At 44.8% G+C, this 20,367-nt stretch overlaps 1 protein-coding gene across 1 annotated transcript in view; it reads right to left on the bottom strand.

The window, feature by feature from the left end:
- LOC139412484 (leucine-rich repeat serine/threonine-protein kinase 1-like) overlaps positions 1 to 20,367 on the bottom strand; it is a 103,904-nt gene that overhangs the window by 59,201 nt on the left and 24,336 nt on the right. The window contains exons 2-11 of the mRNA XM_071159274.1: positions 18,314 to 18,547; positions 17,916 to 18,079; positions 17,270 to 17,407; positions 10,619 to 10,731; positions 9,392 to 9,462; positions 7,801 to 7,930; positions 5,131 to 5,243; positions 4,705 to 4,919; positions 2,841 to 3,005; positions 357 to 529 (exon numbers count right to left, since the gene is read on the bottom strand). Coding sequence (XP_071015375.1) covers positions 357 to 529; positions 2,841 to 3,005; positions 4,705 to 4,919; positions 5,131 to 5,243; positions 7,801 to 7,930; positions 9,392 to 9,462; positions 10,619 to 10,731; positions 17,270 to 17,407; positions 17,916 to 18,079; positions 18,314 to 18,547 — 1,516 coding nt within the window. The remainder of the gene's footprint in view (positions 1 to 356; positions 530 to 2,840; positions 3,006 to 4,704; positions 4,920 to 5,130; positions 5,244 to 7,800; positions 7,931 to 9,391; positions 9,463 to 10,618; positions 10,732 to 17,269; positions 17,408 to 17,915; positions 18,080 to 18,313; positions 18,548 to 20,367) is intronic.

Genomic DNA, 20,367 nt, shown 5'->3' with positions numbered 1-20,367 from the left:
CACACACACACACACGCGCTTTCATAACAATCAAAACTGTGTGTGCGGTAACCTGACTGTGTGTGTGTTTTGGTGTGTGTGTGTTTTGTGTGTGTGTTTTGTGTGTGTGTGTGTGTGTGTGTGTGTGTGTGTGTGTGTGTGTGGTGACTGTGTGTGTGTGTGAGACTGTGTGTGTGTGTGTCTGTGTGTGTGTGTGTGTGTGAGAGACTGTGTGTGTGTGTGTGTGTGAGACTGTGTGTGTGTGTGTGTGTGAGACTGTGTGTGTGTGTGTGTGTGAGACTGTGTGTGTGTGTGTGTGTGTGTGTGTGTGTGTGTGTGTGTGTGTGTGTGTCCTACGGTCTCTGTGTATGACTCACTGCAGGTGTTTCCAGGTGATGTCTGGGTAGCCACTGGCCCTGGCGCCTGATGGAGACCTGCATAGTGCCAGGATGTAGGCCCTCAGAGTGGCCACCCGCTCTGTACGGAACTTGGTGTCGATCAGGTCCAGGTGGGTGCCCACCACCACCACCGCAGAGTTAGGGGCACGCGCCTACAGGTCAAAAGGACACAGTCATTTCCAGGCTATGAAGGTGTTATAGTCAGTTTTCAGAAAGGTGGAGAATGAGGACACAGTCATTTCCAGGCTATGAAGGTGTTATAGTCAGTTTTCAGAAAGGTGGAGAATGAGGACACAGTCATTTCCAGGCTATGAAGGTGTTATGGCCAGTTTTCAGAAAGGTGGAGAATGAGGACACAGTCATTTCCAGGCTATGAAGGTGTTATGGTCAGTTTTCAGAAAGGTGGAGAATGAGGACACAGTCATTTCCAGGCTATGAAGGTGTTATGGTCAGTTTTCAGAAAGGTGGAGAATGAGGACACAGTCATTTCCAGGCTATGAAGGTGTCATGGTCAGTTTTCATAAAGGTGGAGAATGAGGACACAGTCATTTCCAGGCTATGAAGGTGTCATGGTCAGTTTTCAGAAAGGTGGAGAATGAGGACACAGTCATTTCCAGGCTATGAAGGTGTCATGGTCAGTTTTCAGAAAGGTGGAGAATGAGGACACAGTCATTTCCAGGCTATGAAGGTGTCATGGTCAGTTTTCAGAAAGGTGGAGAATGAGGACACAGTCATTTCCAGGCTATGAAGGTGTCATGGTCAGTTTTCAGAAAGATGGAGAATGAGGACACAGTCATTTCCAGGCTATGAAGGTGTCATGGTCAGTTTTCAGAAAGGTGGAGAATGAGGACACAGTCATTTCCAGGCTATGAAGGTGTCATGGTCAGTTTTCAGAAAGGTGGAGAATGAGGACACAGTCATTTCCAGGCTATGAAGGTGTCATGGTCAGTTTTCAGAAAGGTGGAGAATGAGGACACAGTCATTTCCAGGCTATGAAGGTGTCATGGTCAGTTTTCAGAAAGGTGGAGAATGAGGACACAGTCATTTCCAGGCTATGAAGGTGTCATGGTCAGTTTTCAGAAAGGTGGAGAATGAGGACACAGTCATTTCCAGGCTATGAAGGTGTTATAGTCAGTTTTCAGAAAGGTGGAGAATGAGGACACAGTCATTTCCAGGCTATGAAGGTGTTATGGTCAGTTTTCAGAAAGGTGGAGAATGAGGACACAGTCATTTCCAGGCTATGAAGGTGTTATAGTCAGTTTTCAGAAAGGTGGAGAATGAGGACACAGTCATTTCCAGGCTATGAAGGTGTCATGGTCAGTTTTCAGAAAGGTGGAGAATGAGGACACAGTCATTTCCAGGCTATGAAGGTGTTATAGTCAGTTTTCAGAAAGGTGGAGAATGAGGACACAGTCATTTCCAGGCTATGAAGGTGTCATGGCCAGTTTTCAGAAAGGTGGAGAATGAGGACACAGTCATTTCCAGGCTATGAAGGTGTCATGGTCAGTTTTCAGAAAGGTGGAGAATGAGGACACAGTCATTTCCAGGCTATGAAGGTATCATGGTCAGTTTTCAGAAAGGTGGAGAATGAGGACACAGTCATTTCCAGGCTATGAAGGTGTCATGGTCAGTTTTCAGAAAGGTGGAGAATGAGGACACAGTCATTTCCAGGCTATGAAGGTGTCATGGTCAGTTTTCAGAAAGGTGGAGAATGAGGACACAGTCATTTCCAGGCTATGAAGGTGTCATGGTCAGTTTTCAGAAAGGTGGAGAATGAGGACACAGTCATTTCCAGGCTATGAAGGTGTCATGGCCAGTTTTCAGAAAGGTGGAGAATGAGGACACAGTCATTTCCAGGCTATGAAGGTGTTATGGTCAGTTTTCAGAAAGGTGGAGAATGAGGACACTGTCATTTCCAGGCTATGAAGGTGTCATGGTCAGTTTTCTTGTGGTTTTACTGTTTTACAACAGATTTGACATTTAGAATCCCAAAGGTCATTGTGGCCAGACCGGACGACTCATCCACGTCCTATGACCTTCCCACAGTGGAAATAGACATGACCTTTGTAGTTAAAACTCTGACGCCTGTCAGAGTCATTTGAAAAAATACGATTGAGGCTCTTTTATTCTCTCAAGTACTTTTTACCATTGTTGTATAACACCTATAAAATAAAATGAATTATTTGTATAGAATATTGACAGACAGATGTTGTAGCCATGAAAAGATAGTGGAGTCAATTCAGGTCAAATCATTTAAGGAATTGAAAAAATGTATAATTGAAAATATAATCATGAAGAGGCTTTGGGTGAGCAGGTATGTTCCCATTCAGTAGAATATACTTCTCCCCACCAGAGGACTACTGTTCTCCCACTAGCCTGCCTCTCCCTCTATTTCCATCTTTCTTTAATAAAAAGAAGAAACTAAATGGCACTGAAGTGTGACTAACATGTTTTCTGCCTCACCTCAATGTTAAGCAGCCAGGACTGTAGACTGGCTACAGCCTCCTCTCCCAGAGCTAGGTTCCACATGACTACGTACAAGGCCTTGTCCGTGAAGAAACACTGGTTGACCGTGGACATGTTGGCCGGACCGCCGATGTCCCACACGTTGAACGCCACGGAGTCCGCCTGTTACGGTGGTGGAATTAAAACAAGAAGCATTACATGTATAACACTCCGAAACAAAGTTGAAGTTGAATGACTGACTGAAAAAAAATGAATATTTTGGAGATGCAATTCCTACTCCTTCTGCCTCAGTTCCACCCCTACGCCTATACAGGAGGAGATGTGATTCCTACTCCTTCTGCCTCAGTTCCACCCCTACGGCTATCCAGGAGGAGATGCAATTCCTACTCTTTCTGCCTCAGTTCCACCCCTACGTCTATACAGGAGGAGATGTGATTCCTACTCCTTCTGCCTCAGTTCCACCCCTACGGCTATCCAGGAGGAGATGCAATTCCTACTCCTTCTGCCTCAGTTCCACCCCTACGTCTATACAGGAGGAGATGTGATTCCTACTCCTTCTGCCTCAGTTCCACCCCTACGTCTATACAGGAGGAGATGTGATTCCTACTCCTTCTGCCTCAGTTCCACCCCTACGTCTATACAGGAGGAGATTTGATTCCTACTCCTTCTGTCTCAGTTCCACCGCTACGTCTATACAGGAGGAGATGTGATTCCTACTCCTTCTGCCTCAGTTCCACCGCTACGTCTATAAAGGAGGAGATGTGATTCCTACTCCTTCTGCCTCAGTTCCACCCCTACGGCTATCCAGGAGGAGATGTGTTGTATTAGTGTCAAGATGAGGGTTAATCTCTCTTGGACCGAAGAAAAATAAATGGTATCCTAATCGAGCATCTGACGTAATTACACCAGATTTTATTTCTGGGTTTCCAAGATTAGGAATGGGTCAACATGACCGCCTTTGTGTTCCTTTGTAACATGACATAATCGTAGTAGCCATCCCAGGCTAAAAACAGACTGGCAGCCACACACACACGCCAGGCTCAAAACAGACTGGCAGCCAGGCTCAAAACAAACTGCCAGCCAGGCTCAAAACAAACTGGCAGCCAGGCTCAAAACACACTGGCAGCCAGGCTCAAAACAAACTGTCAGCCAGGCTCAAAACAAACTGTCAGCCAGAATCAAAACAAACTGGCAGCCAGAATCAAAACAAACTGGCAGCCAGAATCAAAACAAACTGGCAGCCAGAATCAAAACAAACTGGCAGCCAGAATCAAAACAAACTGGCAGCCAGACTCAAAACAAACTGGCAGCCAGAATCAAAACAAACTGGCAGCCAGAATCAAAATAAACTGGCAGCCAGGCTCAAAACAAACTGGCAGCCAGGCTCAAAACAAACTGGCAGCCAGGCTCAAAACAAACTGGCAGCCAGGCTCAAAACAAACTGGCAGCCAGGCTCAAAACAAACTGGCAGCCAGGCTCAAAACAAACTGGCAGCCAGGCTCAAAACAAACTGGCAGCCAGGCTCAAAACAAACTGGCAGCCAGGCTAAAAACAAACTGGCAGCCAGGCTCAAAACAAACTGGCAGCCAGGCTCAAAACAAACTGGCAGCCAGGCTCAGCTTCACATTTGATTTTGTTGCCTTAAAATATTATCTTATAAATGGACTCAAATGGATTTTTGTCCTACCGGTCTACACAACCTACTCTACAAAGTGAAAGAAAAATTAAAGAAAATGTTCCTAATTAATTTAAAATAAAATATGTATTGATTGAGTATGGTCTTCCCACCCCAGAGCAAATAGTTGATGGAAGTACCTTGGGCATGTGCGTGTATTCTGTATGCATGTGTGTGTTCTCTTACGCTAGCTTTAACCCCATTGGGTCGGTCCAGTTCCCAAGTAGCTGTGCTGATGTTTCGTTCTGCAGGGGAGAAAGGGGAGGTCCTGCCCGTCTGCAACGCCTCCAGGAGGGCTGTCTTTCCCTGTCGAGGAGGACCAATCACAAGAAGCTTCAGCAGCTTACAGGGCTCCGCCTTCCGTAGGTGGGCTCGGAGGAAGGACAGCACTGATGCTGGACCTGAGAAAGGGGGATACCTAGTCAGTTGTACAAATTAATGCATTCAACTGAAATGTGTCTCCCGCATTTAACCCAACCCCTCTGAATCAGAGAGGTGTTGACGGCTGCCTTAATCCACATCCCCGTCATCTGACCCGGGGAACAGTGAGACACGATTAAAAAACAAACACCCCAAAAAACACCGACCACGCAGTGTGTGGTGGTACTTTACCTTCTTTCCTGATGTCCTGGGGAACATTAGTGATGTTGAGGTCCTCAATGTCCAACTGCCACAGGTTAGAGAGCTGCCCCAACTCAGCTGGAAGCTCCCGAATACCTGGATTACTGTTCTCAGATCAGGGGAGAGATGGAGTTAGGTACTATACATACAAGGATACCTGTGTTACTGTTCTCAGATCAGGGGAGAGAGCGTAAGGAACCAGAGGACCACTTTGATGGGTGAATGTTAATGCGTTTACATCATATGATCTCTGAAAACATAGGGGAATGCTAATGGGACAAGATGTTTCTCATCCTCAACATGTCCTGTTGCTTTGTGAATAAGTGAACATCGAGAAACATTGGGAGAAACTAAATAATGAAATAATGGGCCGGTTTCCTGGACACAGATTAAACCTAGTCTTGGGCTAAGAACCACTTTCAATGGGTATTATTCCATGGAAGACTGACTGGTCATCATGTTGGGCTAAGAACCACTTTCAATGGGTATTATTCCATGGAGGACTGACTGGTCATCATGTTGGGCTAAGAACCACTTTCAATGGGTATTATTCCATGGAGGACTGACTGGTCATCATGTTGGGCTAAGAAACACTTTCAATGGGTATTATTCCATGGAAGACTGACTGGTCATCATGTTGGGCTAAGAAACACTTTCAATGGGTATTATTCCATGGAAGACTGACTGGTCATCATGTTGGGCTAAGAACCACTTTCAATGGGTATTATTCCATGGAAGACTGACTAGTCATCATGTTGGGCTAAGAACCACTTCAATGGGTATTATTCCATGGAAGACTGACTGGTCATCATGTTGGGCTAAGAACCACTTCAATGGGTATTATTCCATGGAGGACTGACTGGTCATCATGTTGGGCTAAGAACCACTTTCAATGGGTATTATTCCATGGAAGACTGACTGGTCATCATGTTGGGCTAAGAACCACTTTCAATGGGTATTATTCCATGGAAGACTGACTGGTCATCATGTTGGGCTAAGAACCACTTCAATGGGTATTATTCCATGGAGGACTGACTGGTCATCATGTTGGGCTAAGAACCACTTTCAATGGGTATTATTCCATGGAAGACTGACTGGTCATCATGTTGGGCTAAGAACCACTTTCAATGGGTATTATTCCATGGAAGACTGACTGGTCATCATGTTGGGCTAAGAACCACTTTCAATGGGTATTATTCCATGGAGGACTGACTAGTCATCATGTTGGGCTAAGAACCACTTCAATGGGTATTATTCCATGGAGGACTGACTGGTCATCATGTTGGGCTAAGAACCACTTTCAATGGGTATTATTCCATGGAAGACTGACTGGTCATCATGTTGGGCTAAGAACCACTTTCAATGGGTATTATTCCATGGAAGACTGACTGGTCATCATGTTGGGCTAAGAACCACTTCAATGGGTATTATTCCATGGAGGACTGACTGGTCATCATGTTGGGCTAAGAACCACTTTCAATGGGTATTATTCCATGGAAGACTGACTGGTCATCATGTTGGGCTAAGAACCACTTTCAATGGGTATTATTCCATGGAAGACTGACTGGTCATCATGTTGGGCTAAGAACCACTTTCAATGGGTATTATTCCATGGAGGACTGACTAGTCATCATGTTGGGCTAAGAACCACTTCAATGGGTATTATTCCATGGAGGACTGACTGGTCATCATGTTGGGCTAAGAACCACTTTCAATGGGTATTATTCCATGGAAGACTGACTGGTCATCATGTGTCTGGGAAAACAAGCATATGGCAGAAGGCTAAAGGTGAGACCATCGCCTTATTGTTCTGGATGAGAACCAACTCTATTCACTAGTCTAGCCTGGACTACCATGACCGATATTACACAGGACTGGATGACAACAAAACAACGTCTGAGTGGGAAAGAGGATCTCCAGCTAAACCTCCACATCACACTCTGGGCCACAACCAGACTCTACATAGTGCACTACTTTGGACCAGGGCCCATTGGGACGCCCATAGGTCTCTGGTCAAAAGTGGTGCACTATGTAGGGAATAGGGTGCCGTTTTGGACATAGCCCGTGTATTCCTGTTGGAGCCTCCAGTCTGGAAGACTGTGAGAAGTGGACAGAGAACAGTGACCCTGGTGACCCACAGAAAACAGCTGGCAACAGCTGCCTCCAAACCAGTTCACAACAGGAAGGACTGGACAGGACAACCAGAGAGTGGGGCTGTGTATAAATACTCTAAAATGCTTCCTTTCCTTGTCTCCTTTGCTTTTTTATTAGCAGTGTGTGATGACAGGAATGGACAGATGTCTACGTTGATGTCTACAGGTGTTCAGCTAGGTTGGTGACCACAGGATTTACCAGGTGGCACAAACACATCTGAGACCCCCATGTTAGTTTTCAGCTGTTGTGTCCCACCTCAGTACAAGGAAGTTATGGAGGAAGGGGACCAGGAAATATGGGGAGTTAAGGAGATTGGGACTAAGCCTAGGGCACTTAAATTGGGATGAGAGCTTGGTGAGGAAAGCAGATGAGGAGACAAGAAAAGTATAGTCAGTCTAGGGACGTAACTAGAGAAATGATGTGGTGAAAGAGCTGGGTGAGATTGATAGGAGACAGGGAAAAGAGACGAGGAAAGGAGGCTAGTGTGATGAGGCTTGGGGCACTTACTTGGAGAGGTAGAGCTCCATGAGGTTTCTCAGGCCACACACGGACTGGGGCACACACTCCAGCTGGTTGTCGTTCAAGGAAAGCACTTCCAAAGCATCCCGCAAAATTACTGGAAACTCGATTGGGCATACTGTCAAGCAGGGGAAAGGCACGTGCACACACACACACACACACACACACACACACACACTCACGGTCAATGACCATCAGCAGTCACTGCAGGATCAGGATGTACAGTATGGGGTTACTAATTGCTGGAGCGGTCAGAGAAGGGGGAGAGAAAGAGAGATATGGAGGGAGAGAAAGAGAGAAAAGAGATATGGAGGGAGAGAGAAAAGATATATGGAGGGAGAGAGAGAAGAGAGATATGGAGAGAGAGAGAAAAGATATATGGAGGGAGAGAGAGAAGAGAGATATGGAGAGAGAGAGAGAAAAGATATGGAGGGAGAAAGAGAAGAGAGATATGGAGAGAGAGAGAAAAGAGAAATATGGAGAGAGAGAGAGAAGAGAGAGATATGGAGGGAGAGAGAGAAGAGAGAGATATGGAGGGAGAAAGTGAGAGAGAAAAGAGAGATGGAGGGAGAGAGTGAGAGAGAAAAGAGAGAGATATGGAGGGAGAGAAAGAGAGAAAATAGATATGGAGGGAGAGAGAAAAGATATATGGAGGGAGAGAGAAGAGAGATATGGAGAGAGAGAGAGAGAGAAAATATATATGGAGGGAGAGAGAGAAGAGAGATATGGAGAGAGAGAGAGAAAAGATATGGAGGGAGAAAGAGAAGAGAGATATGGAGAGAGAGAGAAAAGAGAGATATGGAGAGAGAGAGAGAAGAGAGATATGGAGAGAGAGAAAAGAGAGATATGGAGAGAGAGAAAAGAGAGATATGGAGAGAGAGAAAAGAGAGATATGGAGGGAGAGAGTGAGAGAAAAAAGAGAGATATGGAGGGGGAGAGAGAGAGAAGAGAGAGAGATATGGAGGGAGAGAGAGAAGAGAGATATGGAGGGAGAGAGAAAAGATATATGGAGGGAGAGAGAAAAGTGAGATATGGAGGGAGAGAGAGAAAAGAGAGAGAGAGCACGACTGGGTTAAGACTGTGTGGTCCAGATGAACGTGATGAGAGGCATAGAGGGGTTTCCAAACCACATGAGCAAGGGCTTTGGACCCAAATGTGACCAGCATCACTGCTCATATAGGCTGTTTATTAAACTCTGTCCATGCCACAACCGGCAGAATGAGAATCTGACCAGACAACCAACAAAGTAATTATTCTACCACAGTCCCAGTACAGACTGCCACAGTCCCAGTACAGACTGCCACAGATCCCAGTACAGACTGCCACAGTCCCAGTACAGACTGCCACAGATCCAGTTACATTCCAGTCCTGTTACAGACCACGACAGATCGGTTCAGTACAGTTCACTACAGTTCATTACAAACCACGACAGATTGGTCTAGTCCAGTTTAAGTCCAGTTCACTACAGACCACTATGGTTCAGTCCAGTCATGTCAAGTTTAAAAGTCCAGTCCATGTTAGACCACTAAAGTAACACTACAGTCAACAGCGCCAGTCCACATGAGTCCGGAACCAGTACCTGGGTCCGGGTCTCTCCGGTGCCATGTGGTCAGGAAGGCCAGCCTCCTGGTTTTGGGTCCCTCCTCAGTCCTGAAACAAAACGGTTCCAACTTCCATCACATTCATGCATTCTTGGTTGTATTTTTTATTGTTTACCATGTCAGCTGAAAAGTGCTCATCTAGGATCAGTTTTTCCTTTGAGATTATAATGAATAAGATTAGGGGCCTGAATAAAGATAGGGCGGGACCTGATCCTAGATCAGGAGTCCTACTCTGAGACGCTTGATGCATATAGCCCCAGGTACCATTACAGTAGTTTGCCCCTTCCCCCAAGTCCTACCCCTTCCCCCAAGTCCTACCCCTTCCCCTACCCCTTCCCCCAAGTCCTACCCCTCCCCCCAAGTCCTACCTCTACCATATTACCTTCATTAATCCATAGTACCCAACGTTGCTAACACCAAAACGTTATGGACAAGGGTAAAGAGGAAGCTAGGGTTAAAAATGGAACCAGGCCTTGAAGTGAGAGGAAAATATTAAAAGTAAGAGGTTAAGGCCGTGTCCAGAAACAACTCCTAGGCCCTAGACACTTAAACCCCGTCCAGAAACAACTCCTAGCCCCTAGACCCTAGACACTTAGAACCCAACCAGAAACAACTCCTATCCCATTGAATCAAATCAAATCAAATGTATTTATAAAGCCCTTCTTACATCAGCTGATATCTCAAAGTGCTGTACAGAAACCCAGCCTAAAACCCCAAACAGTAAGCAATGCAGGTGTAGAAGCACGGTGGCTAGGAAAAACTCCCTAGAAAGGCCTAAACCTAGGAAGAAACCTAGAGAGGAACCAGGCTATGAGGGGTGGCCAGTCCTCTTCTGGCTGTGCCGGGTGGAGATTATAACAGAACATGGCCAAGATGTTCAAATGTTCATAAATGACCAGCATGGTCAAATAATAATAATCACAGTAGTTGTCGAGGGTGCAGCAAGTCAGCACCTCAGGAGTAAATGTCAGTTGGCTTTTCATAGCCAATCATTAAGAGCATCTCTACCACTCCTGCTGTCTCTAGAGAGTTGAAAACAGCAGGTCTGGGACAGGTAGCACGTCCGGTGAACAGGTCAGGGCTCCATAGCCACAGGCAGAACTCAGTATCTAGCACCTTTAGATCTAAACAAGTTTCTAGGGGCTAGTAGTTGTTTCTGGACGGGGCCTAAGTGTGAGTGGTAAGATGTATGACCTTTCACCTACTTGCCCAGATGGTTCCTGGAGAGGTCAAGGGTTCTGAGCAGAGAGCATTTCCACTTGTTGGGTGCCGGGAGAGTGGAGATCTGATTCCTACCCAGTCTGAGAGAGACCAGGGCCTGATGAAGAGAATGAGTGGGAGAGGGGGAGGGAGAGAAAGATAGGGAGAGAAAGGGGGAGGGAGGGAAAGAGGGAGAAAGAGACAGTGTCACCAAAGCATGGCCTGTGGTCATGACAACTTAATTTACATCTAGTGTCCCCATTTCCCTGTCTACCGTTGGCGTCACTCTCTCTCTTCACTCTCTCACTCTTCTGTTTCTCTTCCTCTATTCTATTCCAATGAAACACCGCAAATGCCACTATAATCAACAATCTTGCATTAATTCCTTCACAAATATTTGGAAAATTGCTTCATAAAGCCCATAGCATTCCTGAGGTAAATGAAACACTCCATCGTTCTCCTCGGAATTCAGGAACCTAAATTAAACTTAACATCCGTTTCCATTCATTATTACTGTTACGCTAATATCTTTAAAACCTAATCAAGCGTACCGTGATTCATCGTACTAACGCTGAGAACAAGGTTGACGTTTTACGTATTCCTAACCAAATTGTGTTTTTTTGTTAGTTTCTTTACATTGTTTGTAACTTTTTAAACTTATTTTGTACATAATATTGCTGCTACCATCTCTTATGACCGAAAATAACTTCTAGACATCAGAACTGCAAATACTCACCACACACTATCAGAATCCTTTCTTTCCTTTAACAAGTCGAGCCTGACGTGAATGACATACTGCTTTCCCGGGAACAGGCCCAGATCCCCGTCATTTGCGTGAAGAGAAGGTGGAGAAAAAGGGGCCGGAGGGCGGGCTGCCTTCTGAGAATTAGTAGGCGATCGAATAAACCCCCACTTCCTTCCATTCTGCTAGCAAACGTGCAATCTTTGGAGAATAAATCGATGACCTATGCGGAAGATTCAACTACCAACGGGACATTAAAAACTGTAATATCTTATGCTTCACGGAGTCGTGGCTGAACGACAACATTATCAACATACAGCTGGCTGGTTATATGCTGTATCGGCAGGATAGAACAATGGCGTCTGGTAAGACAAGGGGCGGCGGACTATGTATTTTTGAAAATAGCTGATGTACGATATATATTTTTGTATTTTTCATAGCTGTCTAAATACCGCCACAGACTAACACACTAAGACTGCACTGAATGAGCTGTATTCCACCATAAGCAAACAGGAAAACGCTCATCCAGAGGCGGCGGTCCTATTAGCCCGGGGACTTTAATGCAGGGAAACTTAAATCAGTCTTACCAAATTTCTATCAGCATGTTAAATATGCAACCAGAGGGAAAAACAACAACAAAACAACTCTGGACCACGTTTAGTCCACACACACATATATGCATACATACAAAGCTCTCCTCGCCCTCCATTTGGGAAATCTGACCATAATTCTATCCTCCCGATTCCTGCTTACAAGCAAAAATTTAAGCAGGAAGCACCAGTGACCAGCACCAGTGAATAAAAAGTGGTCAGATGAAGCAGATACTAAGTTACAGGTCTGTTTTGCTAGCACAGACTGGAATATGTTCAGGGATTCCTCCGATGGCATTGAGGAGTACCCCACAACAGTCAATGGCTTCATCAATAAGTGCATCGATGACGTCGTCCCCACAGTGACCATACGTACATATCCCAAGCAGAAGCCATGGATTCCCTACAACAGCCGCACTGAGCTAAAGGCTAGAGCTGCCGCTTTCAAGGAGAGGGACTCTAAGCTCATAAGAAATCCCACTATGCCCTCCAACGAACCATCAAAGAGGCAAAGCGTCAATACAGGACTAAGATCGTATCGTACTACACCGGCTCTGACGCTCGTCGGATGTGGCAGGGCTTGCAAACTATTACAGATTACAAAGGGAAGCACAGCCAAGAGCTGCACAGTGACATAAGCCTACCAGATGAGCTAACCTACTTCTATGCTCACTTCGAGGCAAATAACACTGAAACATGCACGAGAGCACCAGCTGTTATGGAAGACTGTGTGATCACGCTCTCTGCAGCAGATGTGAGTAAGACCTTTAAACAGGTCAACATTCACAAGGCCACAGGGCCAGATGGATCACCAGGACGTGTACTGCAAGCATGCACTGACCAACTGGCAAGTGTCTTCACTGACATTTTCAACCTCTCCCTGTCCGAGTCTGTAATGCCAACATGTTTTAAGCAGACCACCATAGTCCCTGTGCCCAAAAACACAAAGGTAATCTGCCTAAATGACTACTGTCATGACGTGGCCCTCTTTGGGTATAGCGAGTACCATCCCCCTCTCTCTCACCACCTCTCTCTTCCCCCTACGCCCAGGCTCTGTTATCTCAGGTCGTAAATTCCATGAGGAGACTCTCTTCCCCCCCAGCCATGCAGTATATAGAGAGTGGGTTCACAGTAGAACAAAGAAACTTCTTTTACCGCACAGAACTTGAGAACTGAACAATATCCATGTTTTGGAGAATGCGTAAACGGTCGGTGGAGAATCCAGCTACAACCGGTCCATTTTATGGTAATACAGCCACATTACCATAACTCTGTTAATACAAGAGTCTCCGTTATGGCCTCCCGGGTGGCGCAGTGCCACCAGAGACTCTGGGTTCGTGCCCAGGCTCTGTCGCAACCGGCCACGACCGGGAGGTCCGTGGGGCGACGCACAATTGGCCTAGCATCGACCGAGTTAGGGAGGGTTTGGCCGGTAGGGATATCCTTGTCTCATCGCGCACCAGCCACTCCCGTGGCGGGTCGGACACAGTGCGCGCTAACCAAGGTTGCCAGATGCACGGTGTTTCCTCTGACACATTGGTGCGGCTGGCTTCCTGGTTGGTTGCGCGCTGTGTTAAGAAGCAGTGCAGCTTGGTTGGGTTGTGTATCGGAGGACGCATGACTTTCGATCTTCGTCTCTCCCGAGCCCATATGGGAGTTGTAGCGATGAGACAAGATAGTAGCTACTAAAACAATTGGATACCACGAAATTGGGGAGAAAAGGGGGGTAAAATTGTAAAAAATAAAATAAATATATATTTTTTTATTATTATATAAAATGAATGAGTAAAGATGAAACTATTTGTGAAATGATGTAATGTGATTTTAAACTGTTTAATGAAAGAGAATCCAATTCCCTTTAAAGTGAACTAAATCATTTGCCCGCCCCATGAGCACAGACATTGATCTGGCATCATGGGACAGCCTTTTCTGCTGTTCCGAATATAACCCCCACCAGGAGAAGCCCACTTCAGACCAAGCGTACCTTGATTACCGAGAGGGCTAAGGTTTGAGTAGAGACCATGCATTCCTCAATTGTTGAATTCCTAACCAAACCACGTGGAGCATTGGCTACACTGGTGGAAATGGTTCAACTCTGAGACTATCGATACGGACAGAATAAGAGCAAATCTTCGATAATTACTAGTCTGCAGCTAGAATTTGTGTCAACAATGCAAAGACCGACAACCGCCGAAAGATCTATTCTATAAGAACATTTCTGAATGGGACTCTGTAGTATCCATTCTAAAAACAAAAGACTTCATGGGAGAGAGAGAGACTTGGAACTTTCCAACAGAAAGAAGGACGATTCCAACAGAGATCCTGACGACACACTGAGAGTAAATATATATATTGATTGCAATTATTCCCGAATGAGTGAGCGTTCATGTGCAAAGGATTAACATTTCAATTATAATAATTATCAACTGTGTAGTGACTCTGGTCTTTCCCGGCCTTCTCAGTCCACACCCACTTCCCTTAACCAACCAAGCTGCCATATCGGTTTAGCCCACTAGGGAACATTCCCTATCATTTCCTTGTAAACATCTACTGTTTGCTTGTTTGTGCTTTTCTGTGATTATTTATTTATTTGTTAGTAAATAAATGATTAAGACAATTGATGTATGGATGATTCATAGTGAAGGCTGGGTTCGTGCAGATAACCAACAATTTATGACGTTTGGAATGAGACTAATATGAGGTAAAGAAGCATTCATTCATTAGAAGACTAATTGATCAGATTTAAAAATATCTGAAAATGCATATATAAATTTGTCATCTGAAGATTTTCCTTGGTGCCCTGACTTGCTAGTTAATTACATTTACATGATTAGTTTAATCACATAATAATAATTACAGAGAATTGATTTGATAAAATAACAGTCTTCAATTTAATGATGCCAAAGACACACTACCGACCTGTAGGACTCACGTCTGTAGACATGAAGTGCTTTGAAAGGCTGGTCATGGCTCACATTCTATTGTGTTATTGACTGTGAGTTTATTTATCCCATGTGTAACTCTGTGTTGTTGTTTTTGTCGCACTGCTTTGCTTTATCTTGGCCAGGTCGCAGATGTAAATGAGAACTTGTTCTCAACTGGCCTACCTGGTTAAATAAAGGTCAAATTTAAAAAAAGAAACATCAACCCCTTTATCCCAGAAACCCTAGACCCACTCCAATTTGCATACCGCCCCAACAGATCCACAGATGATGCAATCTCTATTGCACTTCACACTGCCCTTTCCCACCTGGACAATAGGAACACCTATGTGAGAATGCTATTCATTGACTACAGCTCAGCGTTCAACACCATAGTGCCCTCAAAGCTCATCAATAAGCAAAGAACCCTGAGACTAAACATCTCCCTCTGTACCTGGACCCCCTCCTGTACTCCCTGTTCACTCATGACTGCAGTGGTAGGCCTGATCACCGACGAGACAGCCTATAGGGAGGAGGTCAGAGACCTAGCCGTGTGGTGCCAGGACAACAACCTCTCCCTCAATGTGATCGATGCAAAGGAGATGATTGTGGACTACAGGAAAAAGAGGACCGATCACGCCCCCATTCTCATCAACGGGGCTGTAGTGGAGCAGGTTGAGAGTGTCATGTCCCTTGGTGTCCACAACAGCAAACTAACATGGACCGATCACATCAAGATAGTCGTGAAAAGGACACAACAAAACCTATTCCACCTCAGGAGACTGAAATGATTTGGCATGGGTCCTCTGATCCTCAAAAGATTGCACAGCTGCACCATCGAGAGCATCCTGACTGGTTGCATCACTGCCTGGTATGGTAACTGCTCGGCCTCCAACCGCAAGGCACCGTAGTGCCTACGGCCCAGTACATCACTGGGGCCAGGCTTCCTGCCATCCAGGACCTATACCAGGCGGTGTCAGAGGAAGGCCCTAAAAATAGTCATAGATCACCCTAGTCATAGATTATTCTCTCTGCTACCACACAGCAAGCGGTACCAGAGCGCCAAGTCTTGGTCCAAGAGGCTTCTAAACAACTTCTACCCCCAAGCCATAAGACTCCTGAACATCTATTCAAATGGTCACGCAGACTATTTGCATTGCCCCCCCCCCCCCTTTTACACCACTGCTATTGTTATCAACTATGCATAGTCACTTTAATAACTCTACCTACATGTATATATTACCTCAACTAACCGGTGCCCCCGCACATTGACTCTGTACCGGTACACCCCTGTATATAGTCTCGCTATTGTTTTTACTGCTGCTCTTTAATTACTTGTTACTTATTTCTTATTCATATTTTTTTAACTTCATTGTTGGTTAGGGGCTCGTAAGTAAGCATTTCACTGTAAGGTGAAATGTTGTATTCGGCAGCATGTGACTAGTAAAATTGGATTTTGATTTGATTTGAATCATTGTTTCAGTTGGGGTTCACTGACTGCAGAGTAGTACAGCAGTGCCACCTTGAGGTCATTGGGTAAACTACAGGTTTAATACAGAAATCCTCATCTTCTGAGTGGTTACTTTAAAAATATATATATTTTACCTTTATTTAACTAGGCAAGTCAGTTAAGAACAAATTCTTATTTTCAATGACGGCCTAGGAACAGTGGGTTAACTGCCTGTTCAGGGACAGAACGACAGATTTGTACCTTGTCAGCCTGGGGATTTGAACTTGCAACCGGTTACTAGTCCAATGCTCTAACCACTAGGCTACTCTGCCGCCCCACTTAAAAAGGTTCAATACGCAGAGATCCCTCAGCCATTTCCTCATTGCTAAAATTCTAATAGTTTGCCTAATTTCAGTTTATGTGACAAAAAAAATCAGAGTATAGAATCATTGTACCATCTAAACTGCTGTGAAATATATTTTCAATAACCCAAAATGTTTTACTTAATAATTGGAAGCATATAAATAGCATAAATAGAACTACAGCTTCTTAGACTTGCTTTTAATGAGTGAGATCTATAACGCACATTTCTATGTGAATTTGGTCTGGTCGCCCAAATACAGTAAAGCTTATGGAGGTTTAGGGAGGCTTATTTAGGTTAGACCCATCAAGTCAACAAATCCAATGTTTCTAGCCAGGCCCAAACGGACTCAGTCATGAACTACCATGCAGGAAGCACTGCTCCCAGTGTTGTTAAGCTGCTTTGGCCTAGGCTTTAGCTCAGTGGGCTAACAGGGTTTCGAGTTGCGCATAATAGCCCAGGTATTGAACCTGTGATATGTACAGCTCAGACTGCCCAAATATTGAACCTGAATTATATGTGCAACTCAAAACCCTGTTAGCCCAGTGAGCTGAAGCCTAGGCCAAACAATGCTAGTGCTACCCAACCTTACCTCCAGCTCGAATATATAGGAGGGCAGCTCCTTGATGACGTTGTCTGAGAAATCCAGCTCCTGCAGCTGAGTTCTCCAGAAGATGGAGATGGTATTGGGAAGACTCTCGATGGCGTTGGATGAGGCTCGACAGTGCTTCTACAGAGGGGGGCATCACCAATCAATGACTCACAACATCCAGAAGATGTTTCAAAACCATCACTCAAGTTCTGAATACAAGAGGGCAAAGGAGGTGGTGAAGAGTCGCTGAGAGGAATCTGTATGATTTAAAAGACATGACCACTTTCCATTTCAATACCTAGTACCTTCTTGCTTCTACGCCAACAATGGTCACAAATCTAGAAGGACTGGATAGGTGTAAGCAACTAGTATGATGGTTCTACCCAGCTCTCCATTGGAGCTTCCACTATATTCCTCTCACCAATCCAGTCCTTTCAGAACTGAGCATTTAAAAGGGGACAGGAGATACAGGAAGGTGCTAGGGAACCAAAAGGAACCAGGCCCTAGTTTATTCCTACCAGGGGAACCATAGAGATACAATTAATAGATATCTTTGAGAAGAACACTAAACAGGGTAGGACCTAAAAGAAGGTGCTAGGGTTCCAAATGGAACAAGGCCGTAGTGTCTAGTGTAGTGTCTGCCTACCAGAGGGCAGGCCCAGGGGTCAGGGAAGCTGGTGAGTCTGTTCCGGCAGACTTTGAGGGAAGTGAGGGATTTGAAAGAGTGAAGAACAGCAGAGGGAAGACTGGTCAGACAGTTGTCAGACACATCCAGCTCCTCCAGCTTACGCAGACCTATCCAGTTAGTACCTGAGGAGGAGCAGAAGAGGGCACTCAATTCATTCATCAATCTTCATTTGTAGAAACCAAAACATTTTGTACAAGGTAGCAATACAATGTGCTTCACATTAACAAATAAAGACAAAATAGATAGCAGAGAAACCATTTGAGATCAGAATAAAATCCTAAGAACCCTTCTAAGAACATACTGATATACATTTGTGACAAAGAGCAAAGACCACTCTGACATGCGGTGGATCATACCATTAGGAATGTCAAACAGGGAGGTGAGCTTGTTCTTAGCAGCAGAGAGCCTCTGGACTCTGGTGAGATGGAGCAGTCCGGACGGCAAGCTGGTCAACTCATTCTGAGACAGATTCACCTGGTGAAGTCTACAGTAGGACAGGAGCAGAGAACGAACACACACACACACACACACGTCAGGATTAAGTGAGATGCTGAGGTTAACAATACAACAGAGATCAGTAGAACAGCAGACTACAGATATTAGATACACAGAGTGGACAAAACATGAAGATCTCTTTCCATGGCAGACTGACCAGGTGAACCCAGGTGAAAGATATGGTCCCTTATTGATCCATTTCAAGTAGGTGTAGATGAAGGGGAGGAGACAGGGTAAAGAAGGATCTTTAAGCCTTGAGACAGTTGAGAGATGGAGTGTGTATGCGTGCCATTCAGAGGGTGACTGGGCAAGACATAACATGTAAGTGCCTTTGAACAGGATATGTAGTAGATGTCAGGCACACTGGTTTGTGTCAAGAACTGCAATGCTTCTGGGTATTTCATGCTCAACAGTTTCCCATGTGTATCAGGAATGGTCCACCACCCAAAGGACATCCAACTTGACACAACTGTTGAAAGAGTCAACATGGACCAGCATCCCTGTGGAACGACACCTTGTAGAGTCCATGTCCCCAATGAATTGAGGCTGTTCTGAGGGCAAAAGGGAGGGTGCAACTCCATATTAGGAAGGTGTTCCTAATGTTTGGTATAGTCAGTGTAAATGTGTGTGTACACTGTACACACTGCAGTGAACCTGTTTAACTAGAATAGTAAACTAACAAAACAACCAACTGGGGACATTTTGTTAGTCAAATGCTATTTCTAGGGTGGTTAAGGTTAAGTTTAGGGTTAGCAGCTAGGTTAAGGGTTAAGGTTAAGTTTAGGGTTAGCAGCTAGGTTAAGGGTTAAGGTTAGGTTTAGGGTTAGCAGCTAGGTTAAGGGTTATGGTTAGCTTTAGGGTTAGCAGCTAGGTTAAGGGTTAAGGTTAGGTTTAGGGTTAGCACCTAGGTCAAGGGTTAAGGTTAGCTTTAGGGTTAGCAGCTAGGTTAAAGGTTAAGGTTAGGTTTAGGTTTAGCAGCTCGGTTAAGGGTTAAGGTTAAGTTTAGGGTTAGCAGCTAGGTTAAGGGTTAAGGTTAGGTTTAGGGTTAGCAGCTAGGTTAAGGGTTAAGGTTAGGTTTTCAGGTTAAGAAAAATAGTATTTTGAATGAGACTGAATTGTGTGTTCCTACAAGGGGGTTGTGTGTGTGTGTGTGTGTGTGCTAGGGCTGGCTGATATATGAAACCTCTCGCTTCCCCTCTTTACACACACAGACCAAGCCCCTCCCCCTGCCACTCACAACAAAAAATACTAAAAATCACTTCTTCTCTGACAAGCGGTTTCAACTCGCTATTTGCGTTTGAGGTTTGGTCCAACAGAATGGGTCGTATGGACACTGAAACACATTGAGACATTATTTTACTGTAATGGAGGAGACGTTAACCTGGAGACTGAAACACATTGAGACATTATTTTACTGTAATGGAGGAGATGTTAACCTGGAGACTGAAACACATTGAGGCATTATTTTACCGTAATGGAGGAGACGTTAACCTGGAGACTGAAACACATTGAGACATTATTTTACTGTAATGGAGGAGACGTTAACCTGGAGACTGAAACACATTGAGGCATTATTTTACTGTAATGGAGGAGATGTTAAATCTGGAGACTGAAACACACATTTACATTATTTTACTGTAATGGAGGAGACGTTAATCTGGACACTGAAACACATTGAGACATTATTTTACTGTAATGGAGGAGACGTTAACCTGGAGACTGAAACACATTGAGACATTATTTTACTGTAATGGAGGAGACGTTAACCTGGAGACTGAAACACATTGAGACATTATTTTACTGTAATGGAGGAGACGTTAACCTGGAGACTGAAACACACATTTATATTATTTTACTGTAATGGAGGAGATGTTAACCTGGAGACTGAAACACACATTTATATTATTTTACTGTA

This window comes from Oncorhynchus clarkii, chromosome 6 (assembly GCF_045791955.1).
Source record: "Oncorhynchus clarkii lewisi isolate Uvic-CL-2024 chromosome 6, UVic_Ocla_1.0, whole genome shotgun sequence".
In the NCBI taxonomy this organism is placed as follows: domain Eukaryota; kingdom Metazoa; phylum Chordata; class Actinopteri; order Salmoniformes; family Salmonidae; genus Oncorhynchus; species Oncorhynchus clarkii.
Note: the sequence above shows the minus strand (reverse complement) of the source record. Positions and strands in the feature narration are given on the sequence as shown.